Below are 26830 nucleotides of genomic sequence, written 5' to 3'. Positions count from 1 at the left end.
CCACGGCCGAAAAATCCCTGGCTCTGGTTGAGGCCGGTTAACCTCCCTGTGGCCTGGGATCTCCAAGGTGTTTTTATTTGACCCATAGCTGAAGGTACTCCTTGGGACATACCAGGAGAGGCGGTCCCATAGGTACGTGGGTCCTAGGCTGCATAGGGCTTTAAAGGTCAAAACCAGCACCTTAAACCTGACCCTGTACTCCACCGGGAGCCAGTGCAGTTGGTAAAGCACTGAATGAATGTGATCCTGCGGCAAGGACCCCGTAAAGAGCCTCGCCGTGGCATTCTGCACCCGCTGGAGGTGACCGTCGCGTGTATCACTGTGGTCAGATCAGGGCGAGAAAGGTAAGGGACCAACTGCTTAATACGGCGGAGATGGGAAAATGCTACCTTTGTTGCGGCTGCAACCTGCACCTCCTTGGGAAGGGAGGCATCGAAGGTTACACCCGAGCTCTTGACAGAAGGCGCCACACTTTAAACAAGGGAAGTGGTGTCTAGTGGATGGAAAAGGCATGAGTGGGAACTAAGAGGCAGGGTTCAGGTACTGACTATGGGGGGGGGAGCAGGAATGTAGCTGACCAGGTGATCCCCAGTTGCCCAATAGCAAGGAGCTAGGAAAGCTATGGTTTTCCCAGTAGTGATGTATGGAAGTGAGAGCTGGACCATAAAGAAGGCTGATCGCCAAAGAATTGATGCTTTTGAACTATGGTGCTGGAGGAGACTCTTGAGAGTCCCATGGACTGCAAGAAGATCAAACCTCTCCATTCTGAAGGAAATCAGCCCTGAGTGCTCACTGGAAGGACAGATCGTGAAGCTGAGGCTCCAATACTTTGGCCACCTCATGAGAAGAGAAGACTCCCTGGAAAAGACCCTGATGTTGGGAAAGATGGAGGGCACAAGGAGAAGGGGACGACAGAGGACGAGATGGTTGGACGGTGTTCTCGAAGCTACCAGCCTGAGTTTGACCAAACTGCGGGAGGCAGTGGAAGACAGGAGTGCCTGGCGTGCTCTGGTCCATGGGGTCACGAAGAGTCGGACAGGACTAAACGACTAAACAACAACAGGAAAGTTCCAAGGCTCAGGGGCAGATCACACACTCTGCACACCCCAGGTCTCCTAGTTCACCTTTAGGCATCTCCAGGTGGGACTGGCAAAGACCTCTGCTAACCAGTGTGCAGGTGATATTGTGTTAGATGAACCAAGGGCCTGAGACTTGGTAGAAAGGAGCTTTCTGGGTTCCTCTGCTAGTCATGTCCAGGACAACCTTCTTTCCAAGCAGCGCTGTTTAATTTCATCTGCACTGTCCATAATTCAGCCCCCAGGAAGGTGCCAGTCTTTCCAGGTTCCTGAGTTGAGTCTTGCTCTATACCTAAAAGACAAGATGGGAGGTGCAGTTAGTCTGCCCGGCGCCTGAGTCTTATTCATTTCTTTTACTTATTGCATTTACGCCCCCACCCTTCTTCTTCTTTTGTGTATAATTTTTATTAAATTTTCTGAAAATATTCATTTAAACAACCTTAAAAGGTCAGTGACTTCCCTTCTTCTCTTTCCATGGTTCATTTTGCATAACATAAATCCCTGCATATTTTACATAAACTAAACCGTTCAGTATTCCATTATTACAACCATCAAAACTTGTTTACGTTGTTGAATTTATCTTAATGCTGCCAACGTTTTCAAGTGTACACAATCCCCCCCCCCATATATTCAATAAACATTTTCCAATCTCCTTTAAACGTATGTTCTTCTTGTTCTCTTATTCTATATGTTAGGTCCACAAGCTGCACATATTCCATCAGTTTAAGTTGCCATTCTTCTTGGGTTGGGACCTCGACCCCCCAGCTTTCCTCTGAGGTGCTCAAGGTAGCGTATCTACCTCTCTTCCCCCTCCCTGGTTTCGCCCCATTTCATTCTCACAAACAGCTCTGTAGGGTAGGTTTAGGCTGAGAGTGAGGGACTGGCCTGAGGTCACCTGGTGGTCTCTTAAGTGGAGTGGGAGGGGACGGGTTGCTTGTACATCCATTTACCTGTATACCTGAAGGGGCGTCTCCACCCTCATCATTCAACCTGGACACTGAGAAGCGAAGTTACAGTGAACCAGGCAGAGGGCCTTCTCGGTAGTGGTGCCCGCCCTGTGGAACGCCCTCCCATCAGATGTCAAAGAAATAAACAACTATTTGATGATTAGAAGACATCTAAAGGCAGCCCTGTTTAGGGAAGTTTTTAATGACTGATGTTTTAGTGTATTTTTAATCTCTTGTTGGAAGCTGCCCAGAGTGGCTGGCGAAACCCAGCAAGATGGGCGGGGTATAAATATATTATTATTATTATTATTATTATTATTATTATTATTATTATTATTATTATTTAGGATGAGGAGGGAGAGAGACGGAAACAACCTGCGGACTCACCTCTGCATTCTACGAGCTGTGCTCTGAGCTACTGCGGGCCTGATACAGGGCTGAGTCCGATAAAAAGGCCTCAGGTGAGCTAGATTTCCGGTGATGTCGGCTGCCCCGACCTGTAAAAAGATCCAAGAGAGCTTTTTCCTAAAGCCCTGAGCTATACATGGCTGAGCATCTCACCCCTTGCCCCTACCTTTCCTGGTGACTTCAAATCAAACTAAGCAAGACCTGCCTATTCTAGCACTTTCCTTTCCTTTCCTTTTGACATCCCCTCCACCCTTTCCACTAATTGTTATCACCAGAATGGTCGATACACACCTGTCATGGAATTCTACTCAATATTGATCTAGAGAAGAACTCCAAAGTATAGTTAGCAGAGTAAAAACTCAAACACGTTGCGGGATTCCCAAAACATAGACCAGAGGCAATTGCATTTCATCCAGCAGAGATGTACTACTACTGAAGGCAAATGAGCACAATGGTCGCAAATCTAATACATTCAGGATTAGCACTGTCCATAAGAAATCCGGTTGCAACAGACTTAACTTAATAAGACTAAACCTTAACAGTAAGCATGCTATATACAGAACACCACACCAGAAGGAAGAGAGATCGAAAGAGAAAGTGAAACCCAGGCTCCTTCTGGCCTCACTATTATAGTCAGCATGACCTTGACAGAAAGAGATAAGAGAACCAGTTGAAGCCTTCTCTGAAGGAATAACCCAAATATCAGTAACCTTCTGCTTGTTTCTTTCACACAGAGAAGCTTCCAGAACCCTCTTGAATTAATTAAATAGGAAAGATATCTAGACATCAGATCAATACTTTCTGTACTAAGAAATGCAAGCTGCAAGCTGAAGATTCAAGTCCAAAGAAGTCAAGAGGGAGAGGCCCCCATTGGAAAGACATGCCAGATAGGTTGTGGTCACCCAGCCCAAAGGGGTCCACACTTCATAGAATCGTAGAACTGTAGAGTTGGAAGGGACCACAAGGGTCATCTAGTGCAACCCCCTGCAATGCAGGAATCTTTTGTCCAACGTGCCTTCTCTCTAGTCCGGACCATTGCTGCAACTCACCTTTCATCCTCTGAGACCCCCTCTTGTCACTCCAGATGCTGTTGGTGAAGGAGTTGCGCAGTGTGTTGACAGCTGACCTGTACGGGAGGAAGATACAGTGGTACCTCGGGTTACATATGCTTCAGGTTACAGACTCCACTAACCCAGAAACAGTACCTCAGGTTAAGAACTTTGCTTCAGGATGAGAACAGAAATTGTGCTCCGACAGCGCGGCAGCAGCTGGAGGCCCCATTAGCTAAAGTGGTGCTTCAGGTTAAGAACAATTTCAGGTTAAGAACGGACCTCCGGAACGAATTAAGTACTTAACCTGAGGTACCACTGTACAAGGACCTCTGTGTAGACTGCCTGCTGCTGAGACTGCAGGGCAGAAACATGACCCACCCCTTCATGGGTCTTCATTCCCCTTTGGTAGCTAGTACAGGAAATAAACTCTCCAGGCTGAACCCAGGCTCTTGATCACTGTGGTCACCAACGTCTAGCTCAGGGGTTTTGTTTTGGGTTTTTTATTAAAAAAATTATTAGGTAATTCAACAAAACATATTATCTTAAACATATCCTTAATTTCCCCCCTCATTTCCCCCCTCCCATAAACAACCCCCCGCCCCGCCCCGCCCCGCCCCCCGACTTCTCTCAGTTCCAATCTCTGGTTTCTCAATAAATGCTATTCTCTGCATGTTACAGAATTGTATAAGTCCTTAATTTATCTAACTGATTATTATCAATAAAAGTTTGTGGGTGTTTATTCGAGGCCTGCCAAAGAGTCCAATTCACTTTGTTGCATCTTTAGATACTTTGTAAAAGGTTCCCATTTAAAGTCACAGTTATCCTTGTCCCGCAGTTGATGTTTCATTTTTGCCAGTTCTGCATAATCCATCAGCTTCTCTGGCCATAATTCTTTAGTCGGGATTTCCTCAGTCTTCCATCCTTGTGCTATTAAGACTCTCGCCGCTCTTGTTGCATACCTGAAGATGTTTTTCAACTTCTTTGGCAGGTTAGCTCAGGGGTTCTTAATCTTGGGGGCCGTGGATAGGCTTCAGAGGGGCCATGAACCGGGTGCAAAAAAACCCCAACCACCCCCCCCACTTTGCTTTCTTTCCTGTTTGTTTCTGTATCCTTGCGTGCATTTTTTGTGACCCATGGCTTTCATCAGGTTCTCAAAGGAGTCTATGACCCAAAAAAGATTAAGAACCACTGATCTAGTTGATCCCTCAGACCCAGGCAACTTCTTTACATTTTCATACAGAAATCCAAGGTATGTATGTTGTAATGTGAAAACAGTAACCAGTTTCTCTCTCTCTCTCTCTTAATCTGATGCATGCGTCTGGAAGAAAACTGAGCCTTTCGTTTCCAGATATGTGTACACATTGATCCAAAATACAGGCAGATCTTTATACTGGAATTTGGATCTGTGTGTATGAAAATGTAAAAGTGAGGAGCAGAGGTGGAATTTCCTGGTACAGGAAATTCAAGCCCTGTCTCTCATCAGCCTACAGAGTTGAACAAGGTACACAACACCAAAGTCCAGAAAAGCTGAAGAGGGAGAGCTGTCCTTTCACCCCTCGAGGCAGCTCATATGGGCACGAAACAGAAGGACAGGGCAGGCTGAAGCTTTACAAAGTGTTTAGTGTGGGATTTCTTGACAGGAATCCCCAGATGGTGTACTTACCAGATATTGTTCAGCTCTTCAGTCACAGGCTTATTATCTGCAGGTTCTAAGGCATCGCCTGCTGTTCTGCACTTCAGCTGGCCCAGGAACTAGGAAGACCAGGGAAGGATACAAGTAAGGAACAAAACTGGGAGGACGGCAGCCGGCAGCTACCGTATTTTTCGCTCTATAGGACGCACCCGACCATAGGACACACCTTGTTTTAGAGGGGGAGAGCAAGGGGAAAAAAATCTCCCCCTCTCTGCTCAGTGCCTCTTCAGCGAAGCGGCAGGAGAAACGGAGCCCCTTCCATTTTTCCTCCTGCTTCGCTGAAGGGGCGCTGCGCAGCTCTCCCTCTCTGCTGAAGCCAGGAGAGTCTTGCTCTCCTGGCTTCAGTGAAAAGAACCTGAAGCCTCCGGAGTGCAGCGCGAGTTCCCGCTGCGCTCCAAAGGCTTCAGGTGGCTATCCCTGAAGCCTGGAGAGCAAGAGGCGTCAGTGCGCACCGACCCCTCTCACTCTCCAGGCTTCAGCGAAAGCAACGCAAAGCCAAAGAGCGCAGAGGGAGCGCTCCCTCTGCGCTTTGGAGGCTTCGCGTTGCTATCGCTGAAGCCAAGGAGCCTGCATTTGCTCCATAGGACGCAAACACATTTCCCCTTAATTTTTGGAGGGGAAAAAGGGCGGCCTATAGAGCTAAAAATGCGGTATTTGCTGTTGTCAGTAGGGGTGCTCCAAGGAGACAAATCTTTAAAAAAGGTAGTATAGACACTGACAACAGGGAAACAGTGGCTTGTGAGTGCTCCAGTTGGAGAACAGCCTTTACCAAAGGCTTTGAAGACGCTCAAACTCAGGAAGAAAGGGAGAAACGTGCTAAGAGGAAGGCACGCTTGGCAAACCCTCACCGTGATCAACTCCCACCCAAAAACCTATGTCCCTACTGTGGAAGGATGTGTGGATCCAGAATTGGCCTCCACCGTCACTTACAGACTCACTGTTAGAACCGTGTTTATGGAAGACAATCTCACTCAGCTACGAGTGATCACCAAAGAAGAGACGTTCCAAGGAGGAGCATGAATTTCTCAGGCTTATTGCCACAAGATCCATGGCCTGGATGGCCACACATTGAACAGGACACAAGTGTTGTGTGATCTATATGACACACAGTTCGTCCCCCATCAAAAGAGCTGGTGCTTCCCTGTTTTCCTATTCAGCTCCTATTCATCTGGGTCAGAGATCTCCATCTTTGGGTCCCTAGGATCCTCAGAACCCCAGGTGGCCTCTTAGCCTCGGACACTACCTCACAGATGACCTATTGAAATTAATGAACCTATGTTAATCACAGCTGTTAATTTCTTTGAGTCTGCCCTGAGCAAGTTAGTTGAACACAACCCATTAATCTACAGTTGAAGGCAATGGGGTGTTGCTTCCTTTGATGCAGACTTGTGCAACAAACAACACTGGCTCCTTGCAGAGGTCCCACAAACACACCTACCTCTCGACGCTGGAACTCTCAGAGAACTGAGCCAAGAGAAGCTACTCACCTTGGTGCACTTCAGCTGATTCGCCTGCATTTTCTTAATGCTGACCAGGTTCCTGGTGATATCAACCTCCTGGTCCTCTATGGTAAGAGTCCAAACACACTTGGGTCAAGATTTTCCCCTCTGCATTTCAACCTTTCTGTTTCTTGCCCAGGAACTGTGCACACACGCCCTCCTTCTGCCAGCTAGACCTTGTAAAAGCCACTTCCACCCTAAGAAGGAGATGGGGTTGCGGGCTTCACGGCCCCACCACACGCACGATTGGTGGGATTCCTGGCCATGTCACCCCCTGGCCGGCCAATCAGCTGGTTCAGGGGGCGTGGCCTGCCCTATAAAGGCAGGATGCGGCCGGGAATCTCCCTCTTTGTCGCTCATCAGCTATTCCGGTTTCCCACCCTCCCGCCCTATAAGGTTTTTCATTCTTTGACCTTGCTATGGACTTGGTTGGTCGCTGTTGAGGGGCCTGGTAGGATTGTTTTCCACTTGGCAAATTGGCACCAGCCACTTGGTTTTCACCTACCTCGTAGCAAATTGTCACAACCTTCTGGGATTGGTGGTTAGGCATTGGTATAGTTCTGTAGATGGAAGAGGGGAGGTAGCGCCATCACCAGCCCCACATATTGAAGAGTAGTCTGTTAAAGGATTCTAGGGGGCGTGGCCCTGTCCGAAGCCTAGGGAGGTGAGGGCCTAAGGCACGCCCCCTAACGGTGACCCTGGGGGAGTTCCTAGTTGATGTGCATCAGCAGGACTCCCCGTACTGGTGGTTAACCCTTCCCGGACTTCAAGTGGACGGGCTGAAGTCGGATATAGTCGGTTAGAACCAATGCCTAAGCCAATACCGCTCATCACCTGTAACCAATAAAGTTGTGGCCTTTTTTTAGCCCATTAACCTTAATAATTGTGTCATGTGTCATTACTTCCACCTAGGGGAGGAGGGGACTCGCCACGCAACAGCCACAGCTGAGACCCTCAGCTGGGAGTAGAGGCCTGAAGGTTTCTGGAGTCTGGTGCAGCAAGGACCCCTTGCTTGCGCTCTACTAGATGCAAAGGGGTGGAGTGCGCTTAGCCCAGAGAGTCACCAATGTGCCCGCCAATGCCTCTTATGGTGTCTGCCAAAGGTCTCAGTAAATAACCCCTTCAAATTCAACGATGCACAAGAGGTTGCTTGCTCTCAGCTCCTGCTTGCATTGGCTTGGCCTCTCCTGCACCAAACTTTCCCTGTTAAACATGCCCACATTTCATTGGATTCTGGGATTGGACACTCATCTTCCCGTTCATTCAGAACTGGGGAGAGGTGCAAAGAGAGGTGCAAATGATATACAATGAATTGAAAAAGATGTTCAAAATAACTTTTATTTTAAAAACAAAATAACCCAGAAGCTTTTTTTTTGGGAATTATAGGGACAGAACTACCTAAATTGTATAGAAATCTACATCAGCAAGAATGTTACTTGCCCCAAAATGGAAATAAGTCCCAGCAAAGGAAGAATGGATACAAAAACTTCTGGAATATGCAGAAATGGTGAAACTTACCGGAGGAATAAGAAATCAAGATAACAAACTTTTTATCAAGGAATGGAAATGGTTGATTTGAATATTTACAGATAAATTGTAAACAGATAAAAACATTAGCAGGATTATTGTAATAATCTGCAGTTTTATAAGAGTAGATATTTACAGTAGATAATTAAATGAGCAAGTTAAATGAATTTGGATATGCAGAAGGTATTAAAAAATAAATTTAAGGAACCGCAGAAAGAGGGGGAAGGAAGTCAAATTTTGAAATGATGAATTGATTGTAAAACTAATAAAATGTATAAATTTGAAAAAACAAAACAAAAACACAGCTCCTCTCCGAAAGCGAATGTGGGGATGGTGGTGGCAGTTGACGTAGGTCTCCCCCCGCCCCCCCGCCCCTTTGGTGGTGGGGCTACATCGTTTTGCATCCTTGTATCTTTTCCTGCTTTTAGAGGTGGCAGCCATTTTGGGATGGGCTCCCCACAGCACTTCCTCAGAATTCCCAAAATTCCCACCCGCCAGACCCTGGTTTTGCCCTTCTCTAGAAAGCAGAACGGGATGCGGGTGGCGCTGTGGGTAAAAGCCTCAGCGCCTAGGGCTTGCCGATCGAAAGGTCGGCGGTTCGAATCCCCGCGGCGGGGTGCGCTCCCATTGCTCTGTCCCAGCGCCTGCCAACCTAGCAGTTCGAAAGCACCCCCAGGTGCAAGTAGCTAAATAGGGACCGCTTACTGGCGGGAAGGTAAACGGCGTTTCCGTGTGCTGCGCTGGCTCGCCAGATGCAGCTTTGTCATGCTGGCCACGTGACCCGGAAGTGTCTCCGGACAGCGCTGGCCCCTGGCCTCTTAAGTGAGATGGGCGCACAACCCCAGAGTCTGTCAAGACTGGCCCGTACGGGCAGGGGTACCTTTACCTTTACCTTTTAGAAAGCAGAACAGCTATAGCAAGGGAGGGGAGGCAGGCCTGCCTGAATCTTGACACACATATACAAGAACATAGTAGACAACATGGGATTTGTGTCATTCAAATCATGCCAGCACCAACATAATTTTCCCCTTTGTTGAAGTCACTGGTGGTTTATAACAGAGATCCTCAGGAAATACAGTTCCAACCAAGTGGCAGATATAATTAACGAACTATGCTGAATTGGCAAATCTTACAGGAAGAATCAAACTTTAATAAAGAATGGGGGAGGTATATAATGTATTTGAAAAACTATTGTAAATAGTTATTGGTACCTGAAGAAGTGTGCATGCACGCGAAAGCTCATACCAATAGGAAACTTAGTTGCTCTCTAAGGTGCTACTGGAAGGATTTTTTTTTATACTGTAAACAATGACATTTATTAGTAGGTTTGACAGAAAACTTGTATTAAAATTTGAAGTATGAATAAGGACTTGTAACATTTTGAGTTAGTGAAGAGATGCAGAATGAAAATTAAAACATAAGGATCTATAAAAAGGGGGGAGGGAAGTCAAAGGGAAAATGATGTTTGTATTTTGTTTCTTTTTTGTTGTAAAATTGAAAACGCAAAAATAATTTAAAAAAAAAATAGCAGCCTTTTGAGACCCAGGATTGAATTTGTTCTAACCTGCTGTGGGGGACCCACATCTCAATGACCCCCCGACACCCCTTTTGTAGGGTGATTATGCTGCTACTGCAACCTTCCTTAGGCCTACTAGCAAAGATTTAGGACATAGCCAACTCCCACCCTCCTTGACCATTGGCTGGGGCAGAAGGGAGCTGGATCTCAAAATCTGCTGGGCCACAGGTTCCCCATGCTTGCCCTAGTGGATCCTGACTTGAAGGCGGAAGGGAGGCAGTGCCAAGAGTCTCAGTGTCTGGGGTCTCGACATTGGTCACAATTCTCCTAAGCAAACCTGAGATATGTAGAACTGGGGGGACGGGGAACCTCCTGCAAGCGGAACAATTAATTTTAAAACCACAATCCAAAGGTCAGCTGCTGATGTTACAAAATCAAACGGAAGACAGGCGAATGAGAGAGTTCACCGCTGAGGACGAGATGAGATTAAGCAAGAGTGTTAAATTAAAGGAAATCTTTCTAATTAACAGGAGCAGCTCAGCGATAGAACATGTCGCTTTGGGAGGCTGGGAGGAAGTCTCCTTCCTCCAAGATTTTTAAAGCAAAGGTTGCAAAAGGTCCATAAAAAAGCTTTTAAGTCTATAAAATATTCAGTTGCTGGAGGGAGAGTTTGGCTGGCTGATGCCAACTGAATGAACACATGTGGACTTGGGAGATTTTAATTCTATTACCCTAGTTGAGTGGGAGGGCAAAGACCCTTCCCCTCTATATACCCTGAAGGTATAAACTAGGTGGCCCAGCAGACAGAGTTACGCTTGAGTCCAAAGCCATTCACATTTGCCACCTGCTCAGATTGTGGGAGGATAACGGAGGGTCTGCTGTAGAGGAAGATTCAGGATGGCTTGAGTTTGCGGAAGGGAGGGGAAGGAAAGCTGGCTGGATTCAGGTAAAGAGCCCAACTAGCAGTCAGTAGCAGCAGGTTCTTTCACTAGTGCAAAGGGGCTTTCCTCATCTCTCCTCCTCTGTACCCCCCCATATCTATATATATATCTATATGTTGTTGTTGTTTAGTCGTTTAGTCGTGTCCGACTCTTTGTGACCCCATGGACCAGAGCACGCCAGGCACTCCTGTCTTCCACTGCCCCCCGCAGTTTGGTCAGACTCATGTTTGTAGCTTTGAGAACACTGTCCAACCATCTCATCCTCTGTCGTCCCCTTCTCCTTGTGCCCTCCATCTTTCCCAGCATCAGGGTCTTTTCCAGGGAGTCTTCTCTTCTCATGAGATGGCCAAAGTATTGGAGCCTCAGCTTCACAATCTGTCCTTCCAGTGATAGATATCTATATAGATATCTATCTGTATCTATATAGATAGATATAGATATAGATATAGATATAGATATAGATATAGATATGTCAGGGAACTGCCATCAGCTCAGAAGCGAGGAACAGAAGGGCAGTTGTGTTACAGGGAGCCTCCGAAAATCTTGCGAAGCAGTTCCTCTTCTGGGGAGGAGGAAAGCCCCACCTCTAGTGGGGAAGAGGTGCAAGGACCAGAGGATGCTTGTGGGAGCCTTAACACCACTCCTGGGCAAGGCAGACAGAAGGGAAACACGCCCTTGCCATCGCCCATCCTGCGCAGTAGCCTAAGGCGCAAAGAGGGAAGGAGAAGGTTGGGGGTAACAAAACTCTTACTTTGGGGGAGGTCCAAAAAAAGACCACTCCCGGATTCTGCTAGCGATTGAGCCAGACATGAACTTTTGACACTCTTCACTGTAAATAAAACGGTAAAGGTAAAGGTACCCCTGCCCGTACGGGCCAGTCTTGCCAGACTCTAGGGTTGTGCGCTCATCTCACTCTATAGGCCGGGAGCCAGCGCTGTCCGCAGACACTTCCGGGTCACGTGGCCAGCGTGACAAGCTGCATCTGGCGAGCCAGCGCAGCACACGGAACGCCGTTTACCTTCCCGCTGGTAAGCAGTCCCTATTTATCTACTTGCACCCGGAGGTGCTTTCGAACTGCTAGGTTGGCAGGCGCTGGGACCGAACGACGGGAACGCACCCCGCCTCAGAGATTCAAACCGCCGACCTTTCGATCGGCAAGTCCTAGGCGCTGAGGCTTTAACCCACAGCGCCACCTGCATCACTGTTCACTGTAAATAGTTTGCACCAAAATAAAGCCTGTAAAAGACAGGTTCGAGTCCTGCCTGGTTACTCTCGAGCAACCACACCAGCCATCTGACAATATAGATATAGATATAAAATTAAATTTTCTACTTTACATTTCAAAATATTCATTTAAACAGCCTTAAATCAAAGACTTCCCTTCTTCTCTTTCCATGGTTCATTTTGCATACCCAACATCCCTGCATATTTTACATGAACTAAACCATTCAGTAATCCATTGTTACATCCATTAAAACTTATTTACACTGTTGAATTTATCTTGATGCTGCCAACGTTTTCAATTGTACACAATTTTCGCCCATATATTCAATAAACATTTCAGTCTTCTTTAAACATATATTCTTCTTGTTCTCTTGTTCCATATGTTAAATCTGCAAGCTGCACATATTCCATCAGTTTAAGTTGCCATTCTTCTTTCGTTGGGACCTCACATGCTTTTCATTTTTGGGCTGGCAAAACACAGGGCGCAGTAGTGGCATACATTAATAGTCTTTTCTGACACCTGGGAATTTCCCTCTGAATTATCCCCAACAGAGAGGACTCTGGGTTTTTGGAAAGGTACTTTTAAACATTTTTTTCAATTCATTATATATCATTTCCCAATACTCTCTTACCCTTCCTGTTCCCCCACTCCTCAAACTGGCTCTTGCATTGAGAGTGTTGGGTATAAGCAACCTTGCATGGCTCCAGCCAGCAGAGGGCAGGGTTCCAGGGGTCAGCAAACTTTTTCAGCAGCGGGCTGGTCCACTGTCCCTCAGACCTTGTGGGGGGGCCAGACTGTATTTTGAAAAAAAATATATGAACGAATTCCTATGCCCCACAAATACCCAGAGATGCAGTTTAAATAAAAGGACACATTCTACTCATGTAAAGACACGCTGATTCCTGGACCATCTGCGGGCTGGATTTAGAAGGCAATTGGGCCGGATGCAGCCCCCAGGCCTTAGTTTGCCTACCTATGGTTGAGACTAACAGATAGTCAAGGCAAAAACATTGTGTGCTGTCCCACTAAACACCAAAGCTACGCTCCTTCCTTCTGCGTGTTCTCTCTCTCTCTGCTGCACAAGGGAACCTGGAAAACCTCCTCTCACAATCCAGAGTCAGAATCCAAAGCCACCCTTGCAAATATTTATTTATTCGTTCATTAAATATAAAGAACAGTCAAACCTCAGTTGTCAAACCCAATCCGTTCCGGAAGCCTGTTTGGCTTCCAAAACGTTCGACAACCGAGGCGCGGCTTCCGATTCATTGCAGGAGCTTCCTGCACTCAAGCGGAAGCCGCGTCAGACATTTGGCTTCCCAAAAACGTTTGAAATCCAGAGTGTTTACGTCCAGGTTTTCGGCATTCAGGAGCCGAAACGTTCCAAAACAGAGTCTTTCGGCAACCGAGGTTTGACTGTAACAGGAAGTAAAGAACCCTTTTTTTCCTTTACAAATGGGACCCCTGCTTAATTTATTTTACCCTTTTTAGCGGTGCTAGTGATGTATGAATGGGTTAGCTCCAGTTTCCAAGCTTCTTTTTTCTTTCTCTGATACACACACACACACACACACACACACACACATAAACACAGAGTCATGTCTTGGGTTACAGACGCTTCAGGTTGCGCGTTTTCGGGTTACGGACGCGCTGAAACCTGGAAGTACAGGAACAGGTTACTTCCGGGTTTCAGGACTCGGGCATGCGCAGAAGCACTAAATCGCTCTCTGGGCATGCGCAGAAGCGTCGAATCGCGACCCGCACGTGCGCAGACGCAGCGCTGCGGGTTGAAAACACTGCGGGTTGTGAACGTGCCTCCCGCACGGATCATGTTCGCAACCCGAGCGTCCAGTGTATATGTGTGTGTGTGTGTATTATAAGCCAACTCATTTTATTTTTGAAACCTAGGAGGGAAGGGGGGCAAATGCTACAGGTGCTGCAAAGGACACAAGGAAAATGAGCGGAGCAGCTACATACTCAGCTTCTGATGAATGCGCCGCAGTTCACCCTGCACAGCTTCCAGCTCCTCCCAAAGGAACTTCTTGCTGTAGGTTGAGCAAAGGCGGGTGGGGAGTGGGGGAGAAAAGAAAGAAGGGAGAACTTCAAAACACAGTAATGGAGACTCACTGAGAATTAGCACTGGCTCCTGGGCAGGGCAGCAACACTCTCTTCCAGCACACTGTCACTCCAGTTTAGTCTGTTGAAGGTCTCCAACATGGTGCCTAAAGGTGTGTATGAAGGCACCAGGCGAACTTCCCTGGGGAGAGCATTCCACAGATGGGGAGCCACTGCAGAAAAGGCCCTGTTCTCAGGTTGCCACCCTCCAGACCTCTCAAGGAGGAGGCACAAAAAGGAGGACCTCAGAAGCTGGTCTCAGGGTCCGGGTTGGTTCATATGGAAAGAGGCGGTCCTTGAGGTATTGTGGTCCTGAGCCGTTTAAGGCTTTATAGGTCAAAACCAGCACTTTGAATTGGGCACGGAAACTAATTGGCAGTCAGCGCAGCTGGGCCAGGATCAGATATGCATTGGATACTGCACTGAGGACTGTGAAATATGACCTTGCACTCCACCCAACAGCCCCTTCCTTCTTCTCTCACCCCCTATGTTTTCTCCCACCTCTCGAGGACCTCTTGCGACAGGTTCTCCATGGAGCTTTCCTTCTCGATCATGGATCCATGGAGTCCTTGGACCTCTCTGGTCATGACTTTCCATACATCCTGGATCCTTTTCTGGATGAGGCTATCAAACATCTCCCCATGAGGTGAGCGGGCAAAAAACTGCACCTCCTCTGGACAGGAAGAGACAAAGGAGTCGTTGGAGCAGAGCTTTCCAAGACCACCAAAGGAGAGGCAGGACAAAACGGCCTGCACTATTCTGAGGAGGCGGCAGGTATTCAGCACACCTTTGATCGACCTGCGCAAGTGTGGGGTTTCGCATCAGGTGCAGAACTTAGCCTGCCAACATTCTTGGCTTTCATTTTTTTAAATTATTGGGTTTCTTGTCCTTATGGCTGTGGAGAGAAGCTTGAAAATATATTGGTCCAGCTAGGAGAGCTGAGCAGGGTGGACTTCAGGAGGCTACAAAGTTCTTTGCAGAACGGAGGCGGAATAGAAGAATTTGGCCTTTCCGTGGTGCAGCATTCCAGGTTTTCCTTTTAACAGAGTAGGATAATTGCCGTATTTTTTGCTCTATAAGACTCACTTTTTCCCTCCTAAAAAGTAAGGGGAAATGTGTGTGCGTCTTATGGAGTGAATGCAGGCTGCGCAGCTATCCCAGAAGCCAGAACAGCAAGAGGGATCGCTGCTTTCACTGCGCAGCGATCCCTCTTGCTGTTCTGGCTTCTAGGATTCAGAATATTTTTTTTTCTTGTTTTCCTCCTCCAAAAACTAGGTGCGTCTTATGGTCTGGTGCATCTTATAGAGCAAAAAATACGGTAATTTACAAAATCAATATCAACTGGCTACGTAGAATTGTGAAGAATACCCAACTCATTAGCACACACTGGAACACAGAGCATGACCTGCAATTAAGATGGGACATTGTAATAAGTTACTTTCCTCCAATTGTTCAAAGTCTTAGTCGTGATAGACTTGGGATCCTAAGGAAAACTGCACTAGGAATTTTTCCAGACGGAGTTACACTGAAATGAATGGATATTGCAATCCAGTTCACTTCTGTGGTGTTTCTGTAGAAGGCCTGCAGACATTTCATAGCCATCAGGACCAGAGACATTAAGACACCAGGCTTCATGGGGAATTCTGAACACACGGAATCCCCAAAGGTGAGCATCATTCCTCCTTTGCACAGGTAAGTGATGCCCCCTTTGGAGCTATACTAAATACTGAGCAGACCACATTCTGCAAAGACGTAAGCAGCACCAATGCATTTTAAAGCCATGCTCCAGACTGGCTGGTGCTTAGGAGTCTCCACAATCCTTACCTTCCAGCTCCTTGATCCGACCTTGTTGCTGGTTGCTCTCCTGCTCCAACAAGGTGATTGAGTGGCTCAGTGCCTGAAAAGCCTGGCAGGAAAACATGGCACAGACAGGGTTAATGCACACAGCCACTGCCTTTGTGTTTAGGGAAGCTTTTAATGTTTGATGTATCACAGTATTTTAATATTCTTTTGGAAGCTGCCCAGAGTGGCTGGGGAAACCCAGCCAGATGGGCGGGGTATAAATAATAAATTATTATTATTATTATTATTATTATTATTATTATTATTATTATTATTGTAGTAGTAGGGACGTGGGTGGTGCTGTGGGTTAAACCACAGAGCCTAGGAGTTGCTCAGTCCCTGCTCCTGCCAACCTAGCAGTTCAAAAGCACTTCAAAGTGCAAGTAGATAAATAGGTACCACTCTGGCGGGAAGGTAAACGGCGTTTCCGCGCGCTGTTCTGGTTCGCCAGAAGCAGCTTAGTCATGCTGGCCACATGACCCGGAAGCTGTATCCCGGCTACCTTGGCTAATAAAGCGAGATGAGCGCCGCAACCCCAGAGTCGGTCACGAGTGGACCAAATGGTCAGGGGTCCCTTTACCTTTAACTTTAGTAGTAGTAGTAATAGTAATATTTCATTTATACCCCACCCATCTGGCTGGGTTGGCCAAGCCATTCTGGGAAGCCCCCAAGACATGAAAACATGATAAAACAATCTGATCCAATATAAAAGCAATATACAAGCTCTCTGTGCAAAGGTCAGAGGGGGCAGGGCTTCTGTTGAGGTAGGTGATTAGCTGTGGGAGGAGCTTGTCAGAGCTTGTAGGGCAGCAGCTGAAGAAGGAACAAAAAGGGTTTTCTTGTGTGAGTTTCTTGTGGCTGATTAGCTGCTTTCTCTGTGCAAAGGTCAGAGGGGGCAGGGCTTCTGTTGAGGTAGGTGATTAGCTGTGGGAGGAGCTTGTCAGAGCTTGTAGGGCAGCAGCTGAAGAAGGAACAAAAAGGGTTTTCTTGTGTGAGTTTCTTGTGGCTGATTAGCTGCTTTCTCTGTGCAAAGGTCAGAGGGGGCAGGGCTTCTGTTGAGGTAGGTGATTAGCTGTGGGAGGAGCTTGTCAGAGCTTGTAGGGCAGCAGCTGAAGAAGGAACAAAAAGGATTTTCTTGTGTGAGTTTCTTGTGGCTGATTAGCTGCTTTCTCTGTGCAAAGGTCAGAGGGGGCAGGGCTTCTGTTGAGGTAGGTGATTAGCTGTGGGAGGAGCTTGTCAGAGCTTGTAGGGCAGCAGCTGAAGAAGGAACAAAAAGGATTTTCTTGTGTGAGTTTCTTGTGGCTGATTAGCTGCTTTCTCTGTGCAAAGGTCAGAGGGGGCAGGGCTTCTGTTGAGGTAGGTGATTAGCTGTGGGAGGAGCTTGTCAGAGCTTGTAGGGCAGCGGCGCGCGCCTAGTGGCGCGCGCAGTTTGATCCATCTTTTAGATTTAGGGGAGCTAGTCTCAAACGTTTGTTGGGGGAGATATAGGTTTATTTGGGGGGATTTATTTGTCCTGTCTTCACACTTTTTATGATGGAGGACCGCTGTAGTCACCCCCAACGACACCTTCTCAAGATGGAGGGTGAGGGAACAGCTGCAGTCGCCTGCGGTTCCTGCGCAATGTTTGCCATCTTGCCAAAGGTTGCAGGCAGCTTTACCTGCAGCAATTGCATGTTGATTGCCCTCTTAAAAGACAAAGTCCAGCAACTGGAGGAACGTGTAGCTACGCTCCAAAGAATTAGAGAGCTGGAGCTCTTCTTGGAAGCAACAGAGCACACCGTCTCCACCAAGGAGGAGACAGGGGACTCCCCTGAGGAGGCTAGTTCACCAACACAGGAGCCAGATATATGGAGAAACGTGACTCAAAGAAGTAGGAGGCCCAGGGTTCGCTCTGATTGTTTAGAAATACGCAATCGCTTTGAGGTCCTTTCCCCTAGCATGGAAGACGAAGAGCAGACTCCATTTGAGGATCTCTCCCTCATTACAGTCGATCAGGTATATGAAGACGAGCAGCAAAGGCAGTCCTCAGGGAATGTGCAGGCGACCTTGGAACGGACAGCTCACGGAAGAACCCCGACCAGACCTAAGAGGAGGCGTGTAGTGGTGATAGGGGATTCCCTACTGAGGGGAACAGAAGCAGTGATCTGTGGGCCTGACAAGATGTCTCGGGAAGTGTGCTGTCTCCCCGGGGCTAAGATCCAAGATGTAACTGAACGACTGCAAGGAATCATAAAACCCACTGACAAATACCCCTTCCTCTTGGTTCATGTGGGAACCAATGACACTGCAAGCAATAGCCTCCAGAAGATCAAAAGAGATTACGAGGCTCTGGGCAGGAAATTGAAGCAATTAAATGCACAAATTGTCATCTCATCTGTCCTCCCAGTTGAACGACGTGGCCCAGGGAGAGAGGGAAAAATAGTGGAAGTGAACAACTGGCTTCGCAAATGGTGTAAACAGGAACGGTTTGGATTCTTAGATCACGGAATGCAGTTTCTTGAAGATGGACTTCTGGCAAGCGATGGGCTGCACCTCACAACGGTTGGGAGGAATGTTTTTGCAAAAAATCTCAGAAACCTCATCAGGAGGGCTTTAAACTGACTAATGTGGGGGAGGGAGACAGTGCTCCTGAAGGTAGGAGTCTATCAATTGATGAAGATGATCATCCAAATGTCATAGACCGAATGGAGCAAACAGCACGCAGACCTAGTGGTGGGAGGAAAAAATCCTTAAATAAGAGACACGGGGGAATGATTAATGGACTTCAATGTCTGTACACTAATGCGCAAAGTATGGGAAATAAACAAGATGAGCTTGAGCTCTTGGTACAGCAAACTAAATATGACATAATAGGAATCACTGAAACCTGGTGGGATAAGTCCCACGATTGGAATGTAATAATGGAGGGATACAATCTATTTCAGAGAAACAGACCAGACAAGAAAGGAGGAGGAGTGGCGTTATATGTCAGGGATGTGTATACCTGTGAAGAGATCCAAGATTTAGAACCTCAAAGCCAAAGTGAGAGCATTTGGGTCAAAATTAAGGGAGAGAAGAATAACAGTGACCTCATTGTGGGAGTTTACTATAGATCCCCAAGCCAAACGGAGGACATAGATGATGCCTTCCTGGAACAGATGGCCAAGCATGCAAAAGGAAGGGAGATAGTAGTAATGGGGGACTTCAATTACCCGGATATTTGTTGGATGTCAAACTCAGCCAAGAGCATAAGGTCAAACAGATTCCTCACTGGCCTTGCAGACAACTTCATTGTCCAGAAAGTGGGAGAAGCAACAAGAGGAACAGCCATTTTAGATCTGGTCCTAACCAATGTTGATGACCTGGTTAGTGGGGTAGAAGTGGAAGGATCATTAGGCGCGAGTGATCATGCTCTTCTGAAGTTTACTATACAGCAGAAAGGAGCAGCCAAGCATACTAGGACTCAATTTCTCGACTTTAAGAAAGCCGACTTCATAAAACTTAGGGAAGTGCTTGGTGAGATCCCATGGACAGTAATACTAAAAGGAAAGGGAGTTCATGATGGCTGGGAGTTTGTTAAGAGGGAGATAGTAAAAGCACAACTTCAGGCAATACCAATGAGACGGAAACATGGAAGGTGCCTAAAGAAGCCAGGGTGGCTATCTAAAGAACTTTTAACTGAGTTAAGATTAAAAAAGGATGTGTACAAAAAATGGAAAAGGGGGGAAACCACCAAAGAGGAATTCAAACAAATAGCCAGCACGTGTAGACACAAAGTCAGAAAAGCTAAAGCACAGAATGAACTCAGGCTTGCTAGAGAGGTTAAAAGCAACAAAAAAGGCTTTTATGGGTATGTTCGTAGCAAAAGGAAGAACAAAGAAACAGTGGGGTCACTCAGAGGAGAAGATGGTGAAATGCAAACAGGGGACACAGAAAGGGCTGAACTCCTCAATGCCTTCTTTGCCTCAGTCTTCTCCGATAAAGAAAACAATACCCGACCTGAAGAATTTGGAGCAAATGATTCAGCAGAGGAAACACAGCCCAGAATAACTAAGGAGATAGTACAAGAATACTTGGCTAGTCTAGATGTATTCAAGTCTCCAGGGCCAGATGAACTGCATCCAAGAGTATTAAAAGAACTGGCAGATGTGATTTCAGAACCACTGGCAGTCATCTTTGAGAATTCCTGGAGAACAGGCGAAGTCCCGGCAGACTGGAGGAGGGCAAATGTTGTCCCTATTTTCAAAAAGGGGAAAAGAGAGGACCCAAATAATTACCGCCCAGTCAGTCTGACATCAATACCAGGGAAGATTCTGGAGCAGATCATTAAGCAAACAGTCAGTGAGCACCTAGAAAGGAATGCTGTGATCACCAATAGTCAGCATGGATTTCTGAAAAATAAGTCATGTCAGACTAACCTGATCTCGTTTTTTGACAGAATTACAAGCCTGGTAGATGAAGGGAACGCAGTGGATGTAGCCTACCTTGATTTCAGCAAGGCATTTGACAAGGTGCCCCATGATATTCTTGTAAAGAAGCTGGTAAAATGCGGTCTTGACTATGCTACCACTCAGTGGATTTGTAACTGGCTGACTGACCGAACCCAAAGGGTTCTCATCAATGGTTCCTCTTCATCCTGGAGAAGAGTGACTAGTGGGGTGCCAAAGGTTTCTGTCTTGGGCCCGGTCTTATTCAACATCTTTATCAACGACTTGGATGATGGACTCAAGGGCATCCTGATCAAATTTGCAGATGACACCAAACTGGGAGGGGTGGCTAACACCCCAGAGGACAGGATCACACTTCAAAACGACCTTGACAGATTAGAGAACTGGGCCAAAACAAACAAGATGAATTTTAACAGGGAGAAATGTAAAGTATTGCACTTGGGCAAAAAAAATGAGAGGCACAAATACAAGATGGGTGACACCTGGCTTGAGAGCACTACATGTGAAAAGGATCTAGGAGTCTTGGTTGACCACAAACTTGACATGAGCCAACAGTGTGACGCGGCAGCTAAAAAAGCCAATGCAATTCTGGGCTGCATCAATAGGAGTATAGCATCTAGATCAAGGGAAGTAATAGTGCCACTGTATTCTGCTCTGGTCAGACCTCACCTGGAGTACTGTGTCCAGTTCTGGGCACCACAGTTCAAGAAGGACATTGACAAACTGGAACGTGTCCAGAGGAGGGCAACCAAAATGGTCAAAGACCTGGAAACGATGCCTTATGAGGAACGGCTAAGGGAGCTGGGCATGTTTAGCCTGGAGAAGAGGAGGTTAAGGGGTGATATGATAGCCATGTTCAAATATATAAAAGGATGTCACATAGAGGAGGGAGAAAGGTTGTTTTCTGCTGCTCCAGAGAAGCGGACACGGAGCAATGGATCCAAACTACAAGAAAGAAGATTCCACCTAAACATTAGGAAGAACTTCCTGACAGTAAGAGCTGTTCGACAGTGGAATTTGCTGCCAAGGAGTGTGGTGGAGTCTCCTTCTTTGGAGGTCTTTAAGCAGAGGCTTGACAACCATATGTCAGGAGTGCTCTGATGGTGTTTCCTGCTTGACAGGGGGTTGGACTCGATGGCCCTTGTGGTCTCTTCCAACTCTATGATTCTATGATTCTATGATTCTAAAAATCCCAATAACTTTAAAATAAACAACTTATATCAAACAAAGCAACATTCAACAATCCATCAGTAATCTAATAGTAAACAGTAAAATTAAACACCAGCAAATAATAATTAAACAGCAGTTCAACCACAATAAAGAATTACCAATCTATAATCAACAGAAGTAACAGCAGATCACAATGCATAAAATACCACAAAAACATACAAAACCATGTAAAAGGGTCAAACTGAGAAACAAAGAAGCACAAATTATAGAACTATTTTAAAAAAAAAATATCCCTGAACTCCTCTCTTCCCAGCTGCTGCTGCTGTTCTCTTAGTCATAGTCTGGGAAAGGCTAGGTGGGGCAAGGCAGGTGGTAATGCCATTGCCTGACGAGGAACAGAAAGTCTCTCTCCTCTGTGTTAGGGTACCAGAGCGGGGGAGAGCAGAGGCTGTAGAGTGGAAGGCAGCACTGGATGACTGGCATGAAGACACAGTCCTCTTGTAGTCAAGGTCCCTGACTTCATCACAGTGCAGAAAGAAAGCTCTTGCCTTCATGCTCTGCTTGTGAGCTTCCTGGAGGTTATCTGGTAACAACTACTACTACTACCACTATCATCATCATCATATTTATACTCCACCCATCTGGCTGGGTTTCCCCAGCCACTCTGGGCGGCTTACAGCACATAAAAAAATCGCAAAACATTAGACATTAAAAACTTCCCTAAACAGGGCTGCCTTCAGATGTATTCTAAAAGCCAGATAGTTGTTTATATCCTTGACATCTGATGGGAAGGTGTTCCACAGGGCAGACACCACTACCGAGAAGGCCCTCTGCCTGGTTCCCCGTAATCTCACTTATCGCAGTGAGGGAACCACCAGAAGGCCCTCGGTGCTGGACCTCATGTCCGGGCAGAACGATGGAGGTGGAAACGCTCCTTTAGGTATACTAGGCCGAGGGCATTTAGGGCTTTAAAGGTCAGCACCAACACTTTGAATTGTGCTTGGAAACGTACTGCGAGCCAATGTAGGTCTTTCAGGACCGGGGTTATATGGTCTCAGCAGCCACTCCCAGTCCCCAGTCTAGCTGCCGCATTCTGGATCAGTTGTAGTTTCCGAGTCACCTTCAAAGGTAGCCCCACGTAGAGTGCATTGCAGTAGTCCAAGCTGTTGGCCATGTTAGATACATTTCCGATATTAACTGTGCTGCAATAATGTGGGAAAGGTTCCAGGTTAAATTCTTCCAAGTCTCCAAGCAGGGCTGGGAATGTTCTTTGCCTGAAACCCTAGAGATTACCTACCTGTTGCTGTAGCCAATGCTAAGCTCTATGGACCAATTGTCTGACCCCTTCCCTTTCTACTAAGCCAAAGCTTCCCAACTCCAATGGTTAAATGCCCAGTGCTTTCCCAAATGTACCTGGATCAGAAACAAGCATCTTCCACAGCCTTACCTCCGCCCAAGACCTTACCTTGGTTTGAGCATGCAGCTGAGCTTTGATAAGATCCACTTCGTTTTTCACCATCATCTGGGATTCTGGGACCATCACTGCAAGATAAAGGCAGCAGCTATGCTTAAGAAACACCAGGGGGTGGAATTCAACATCTGAAGCTCAGGCTGAAGATCAGAAAGCCCAATTCTCTCTTTTTTATACGAAATTATTTATTTGGTTTTTCAAATTAAAATTTTACATATCCAACATACAACATAAAAACAAGAATCCAAAGAATCTCCTGGACTTTCCTCCTCCCCTTTGTGGGTCCTATTGTTAAGCATTTTCAACCTGAATCTTTTATGATAATCCAGATCTTTTACATCTCCATTGTATCCAAAATTCACCATTAAACTACAAGTGTTATTTCAATCTTACTAACAATTTTAGCTGTTTACAGTGGTTTTTAAGATACATTATAAATTTTCCCCATTCGTTATTAAAATTTTTGTCTTCCTGATTTATGATTCTTCTGGTCATTTTAGCCATTTTGGCATAATCCATCAACAAAATCTGCCATTCTTCTCTGTTAGGGACTTTATCTCCTTTATCTTCCATCGGAAGCCCGATTCTCATTGCAGCTGGAGCCTGGGACTGTAAACCAGAAAGTGTTGGTCCAGCTCTGCTGTTTTCCCTGCTTCCTTCCAGATCACCTCCAAGCGGGAGAGACACTTGACCTTTCCACATTTATCCCCATCACCAGTCAACTAAGTTTCTGCAAGGTCACAAGGCAAAGAACATCACTTACCAGTTGGCTTCATAGTAGCTGTCTCAAGCTGGGTCTGGGCGTGCTGCACAAAAAGGAGCAAAATAATAATAATAATAATAATAATAATAATAATCATCATCATCATCATCATCATCATCACCATCTGCCTCATTCCAATAAGCTAACTCTTTAACAATGGTCCACAAGAACTCCAGAGAACCTGGTGGAGACATGTGGGATGGAATCAGATAGCCTGGCACCCAGTGTCTTTTCATTGTCTTTATACTTTCCTGGGCGACCAGACAGGAGCCGATGACAGCATTCTGACAGTCAGGAACTGGGTTTCTCATGGGATGGATACCTAAATCTTATAGGTTGTACAAGCATAAGCTATCCTTTCTAGATGGAGGAAGCTTGTTTTCTCCTGCTTTGGAGGACAGGATGCAAACCAATGCCAAGTTACAAAAAAGGAGATTCGCCCTAAACCTCAGAAAACGTTCAGCATTGGAATGGACTCCTCTGTAAGTCAGAAGCAGTGCTAGAGGGCGCAATCTTGCTTCTCCCAGCCACATAGAGGGATCACAACTGAGCAAGTAAGACTTGATTTAAATGAAGCTCCGCCACTGAGCGTCCCCCCCACCCCCGTGGCCACATGTCCAACATTGGTAATGTTGGCAGTACAGCTCCCTGCCTCCCTCTCAAACACGTGTCAGGGATAACCAGAACAGGCTTGCCTGCCACCCGCAATGCCAGGACTGCAACAAGAAAATCCAAGCTGGCAATTCAAGTCACCTTCAAGCCAGATATTCAAGAGCCTGGGCTACAGTTGTGGCTTGTGGGTCACTTGTAGCTTTGGCAGGTTCTCTATTTAAGCATCTCCCACCAAGGAGCCAGGATTGCCACTCTCAACCTTCCTTTAGCAGAACACAAGCACTTTCTGCCACCCTTTCGTGGCCCACCCACGGCACTTACCATTGGCACCGTGCTGCCTGCCCGAGATAGACACCAGCTAGGAGAGAGGTTTCGGCATATATCATTGTGGGAAACTGGCATCAACAGTGGCTCCTGGGAGAGAAGGAGGCAGAGTTTACATTTGATTTGGCAGGAGGGTCAGAGAAAGGAGGCCCAGAGCAATAACCAGCAGAACGCTGGGGCCTGAGCGGTGAGTCCCTATAGTGCCCCAGTCTCTTGGTTTCCAAGCCCCTGGACTGGAGGTGTGGAAACTTGCCACTAGGTGGTGCTGCAAGTTTCTATTCCCAGCGCCTACAACATCAGACGGACGCCGGTGGCGCTGTGGGTTAAACCACAGAGCCTAGGACTTGCCAATCAGAAGGTCGGTGGTTCAAATCCCCGTGACGGGGTGAGCTCCCGTTGCTCGGTCCCTGCTCCTGCCAACCTAGCAGTTCGAAAGCACGCCAGTGCAAGTAGATAAATAGGTACCGCTCCGGTGGGAAGGTAAACGGCGTTTCTGTGTGCTGCTCTGGTTCGCCAGAAGCGGCTTAGTCATGCTGGCCACATGATCTGGAAGCTGTACGCTGGCTCCCTCGGCCAATAAAGCGAGATGAGCGCCGCAACCCCAGAGTCAGTCACGACTGGACCTGATGGTCAGGGGTCTCTTTACCTTTACCTTACAACTGAACATCAGCTTCAGCCATTGCAAAGTCTGGAGAAGAGAATCTCCTGCACAGTTGTCTTAATATATGTACAAGTAGAAGGGCTTAAGAGACTTAGTTTCAATCATTTTAGAGAAAGGCTTATTCAGAGAAAGAAATATCCCACTAAGCTATTTGAGAGATTCATCCTCTTTTTGCCTACAGGCCTGACTGGGTGGAGGTCGTGTGCGTGAAATTAAGTATAAATAGGCAGCAACGGCAATTTATTATTATTATTATTATTATTATTATTATTATTATTATTATTATTAAATTGTATAAGTTGTATCTCTGCTTTCGATGTGATGTTATATGGACTGAATTGCTATTATTTTTATTGATTACAGTTTAGAACTGTGTTTCCTGAAGGGGGCGGGTCACCATTTGCTCTGATTTATGACTAAACAGCGGTTTCCCCCTCAAAAGCATGATTCAAGCAGAGAACTGCACAGGGTCCCTTCTTTCTAGGCATGGGAGACCTCAGATTTGCTTCTTAAAACTGCCTGAAACAGGCAAGGAGGCAGCAGCTGCCTTGGTCAGGCGCCTCTTCCAACCAGAAGCAGATTCCTTTTGGGTGCGGGGTGTATAATTTGTATTAAGTTTTTCTATTTTACATTTTAGACTATTCATTTGAGCAACCTTAAAATACCAGTGGCTTCCCTTCTCCTCCTCCCACAGTTCAATTTGCACGCCATAGATCCCTGCATATTTTACATAAACTAAACCATTCAGTAATCCATTGTTAAATCCACAAAAACATATTTATGGTACACTGTTGAACTTATCTTAACGCTGCCAACGTTTTCAAACGTACACCATTATTTCCCATATATTCAATAAACGTTTTCCAGTCTTCTTTACATGTATGTTCTTCTTGTCCTCTTACTCTATAAGTTTAGTCTGCCAGCTGCACATATTCCATCAGTTTAAGCTGCCATTCTTCTTTAATTGGGACATTGCTCATTTTCCATTTTGGGGCTAACAAAACACGGGCGCAGTAGTGGCATACATAAATAGCCTTTTTTTTGAAACCTGGGAATTTCCATCTCAATTATCCCTAACAAAAAGGACTCTGGTTTTTTGTGTTTCTGTGTTGTTGTTTCCATCTGAATTATCCCTAACGAAAAGGACTCTTTTTTGTGTGTTTGTGTGTTGTTGTTGTTGTTGTTCTTGTGTGTGTATGTTTTGGAAAGTACTTTCCCAAAAAGATACTTTCCCAACCACCACCAGCTTCCATGGCTGGCCGAGTGCCTGGAATGGACGTGATGCTCAGAGCTTCGGGAGGAGAGCGCCCCTTGATGCGGATCCTGCGCCGCTTCTGGCCCCCCCGGTACCCTGCTCCCGGCGGATGCTATTCTTTCCCACCTCGCCCCACCTATGGGATCATCTCCCCCTCTTTTACCGTCGTGGCCAACACCACCTCCTCTCTCGAGTCCATCGCGCGGCTCTGCCCCGAGCGCCCTCCACTTGCCCTGCCGGGCGCAGACAGGAGCTGCCTGAGCGCAGCCCGCGGGATCCCGCTCGCCGCCTCCCGGCGTGTAACAAAGG

General features: G+C 46.6%; 1 protein-coding gene across 1 annotated transcript; it reads right to left on the bottom strand.

Moving 5' to 3' along the window:
- Positions 1–1264: 1264 nt before the first annotated feature.
- On the bottom strand, positions 1265–26813 carry CCDC159 (coiled-coil domain containing 159). The gene is made up of 12 exons (XM_053370896.1): positions 26685–26813; positions 24603–24695; positions 23670–23712; positions 22901–22977; positions 15821–15902; positions 14498–14669; positions 13859–13926; positions 6664–6740; positions 5147–5235; positions 3481–3557; positions 2411–2520; positions 1265–1368 (listed from the first exon to the last, which is right to left on the bottom strand). Exons 1-11 carry the CDS (start codon positions 26718–26720, stop codon positions 2420–2422), a joined length of 915 nt encoding a protein of 304 aa, XP_053226871.1. The 5' UTR covers positions 26721–26813; the 3' UTR covers positions 1265–1368; positions 2411–2419.
- Positions 26814–26830: the final 17 nt, after the last annotated feature.

The sequence above is a fragment of the Podarcis raffonei genome, chromosome 17 (assembly GCF_027172205.1).
Source record: "Podarcis raffonei isolate rPodRaf1 chromosome 17, rPodRaf1.pri, whole genome shotgun sequence".
NCBI classification, from domain to species: domain Eukaryota; kingdom Metazoa; phylum Chordata; class Lepidosauria; order Squamata; family Lacertidae; genus Podarcis; species Podarcis raffonei.
This window is presented reverse-complemented; position numbering and strand designations above follow the sequence as displayed.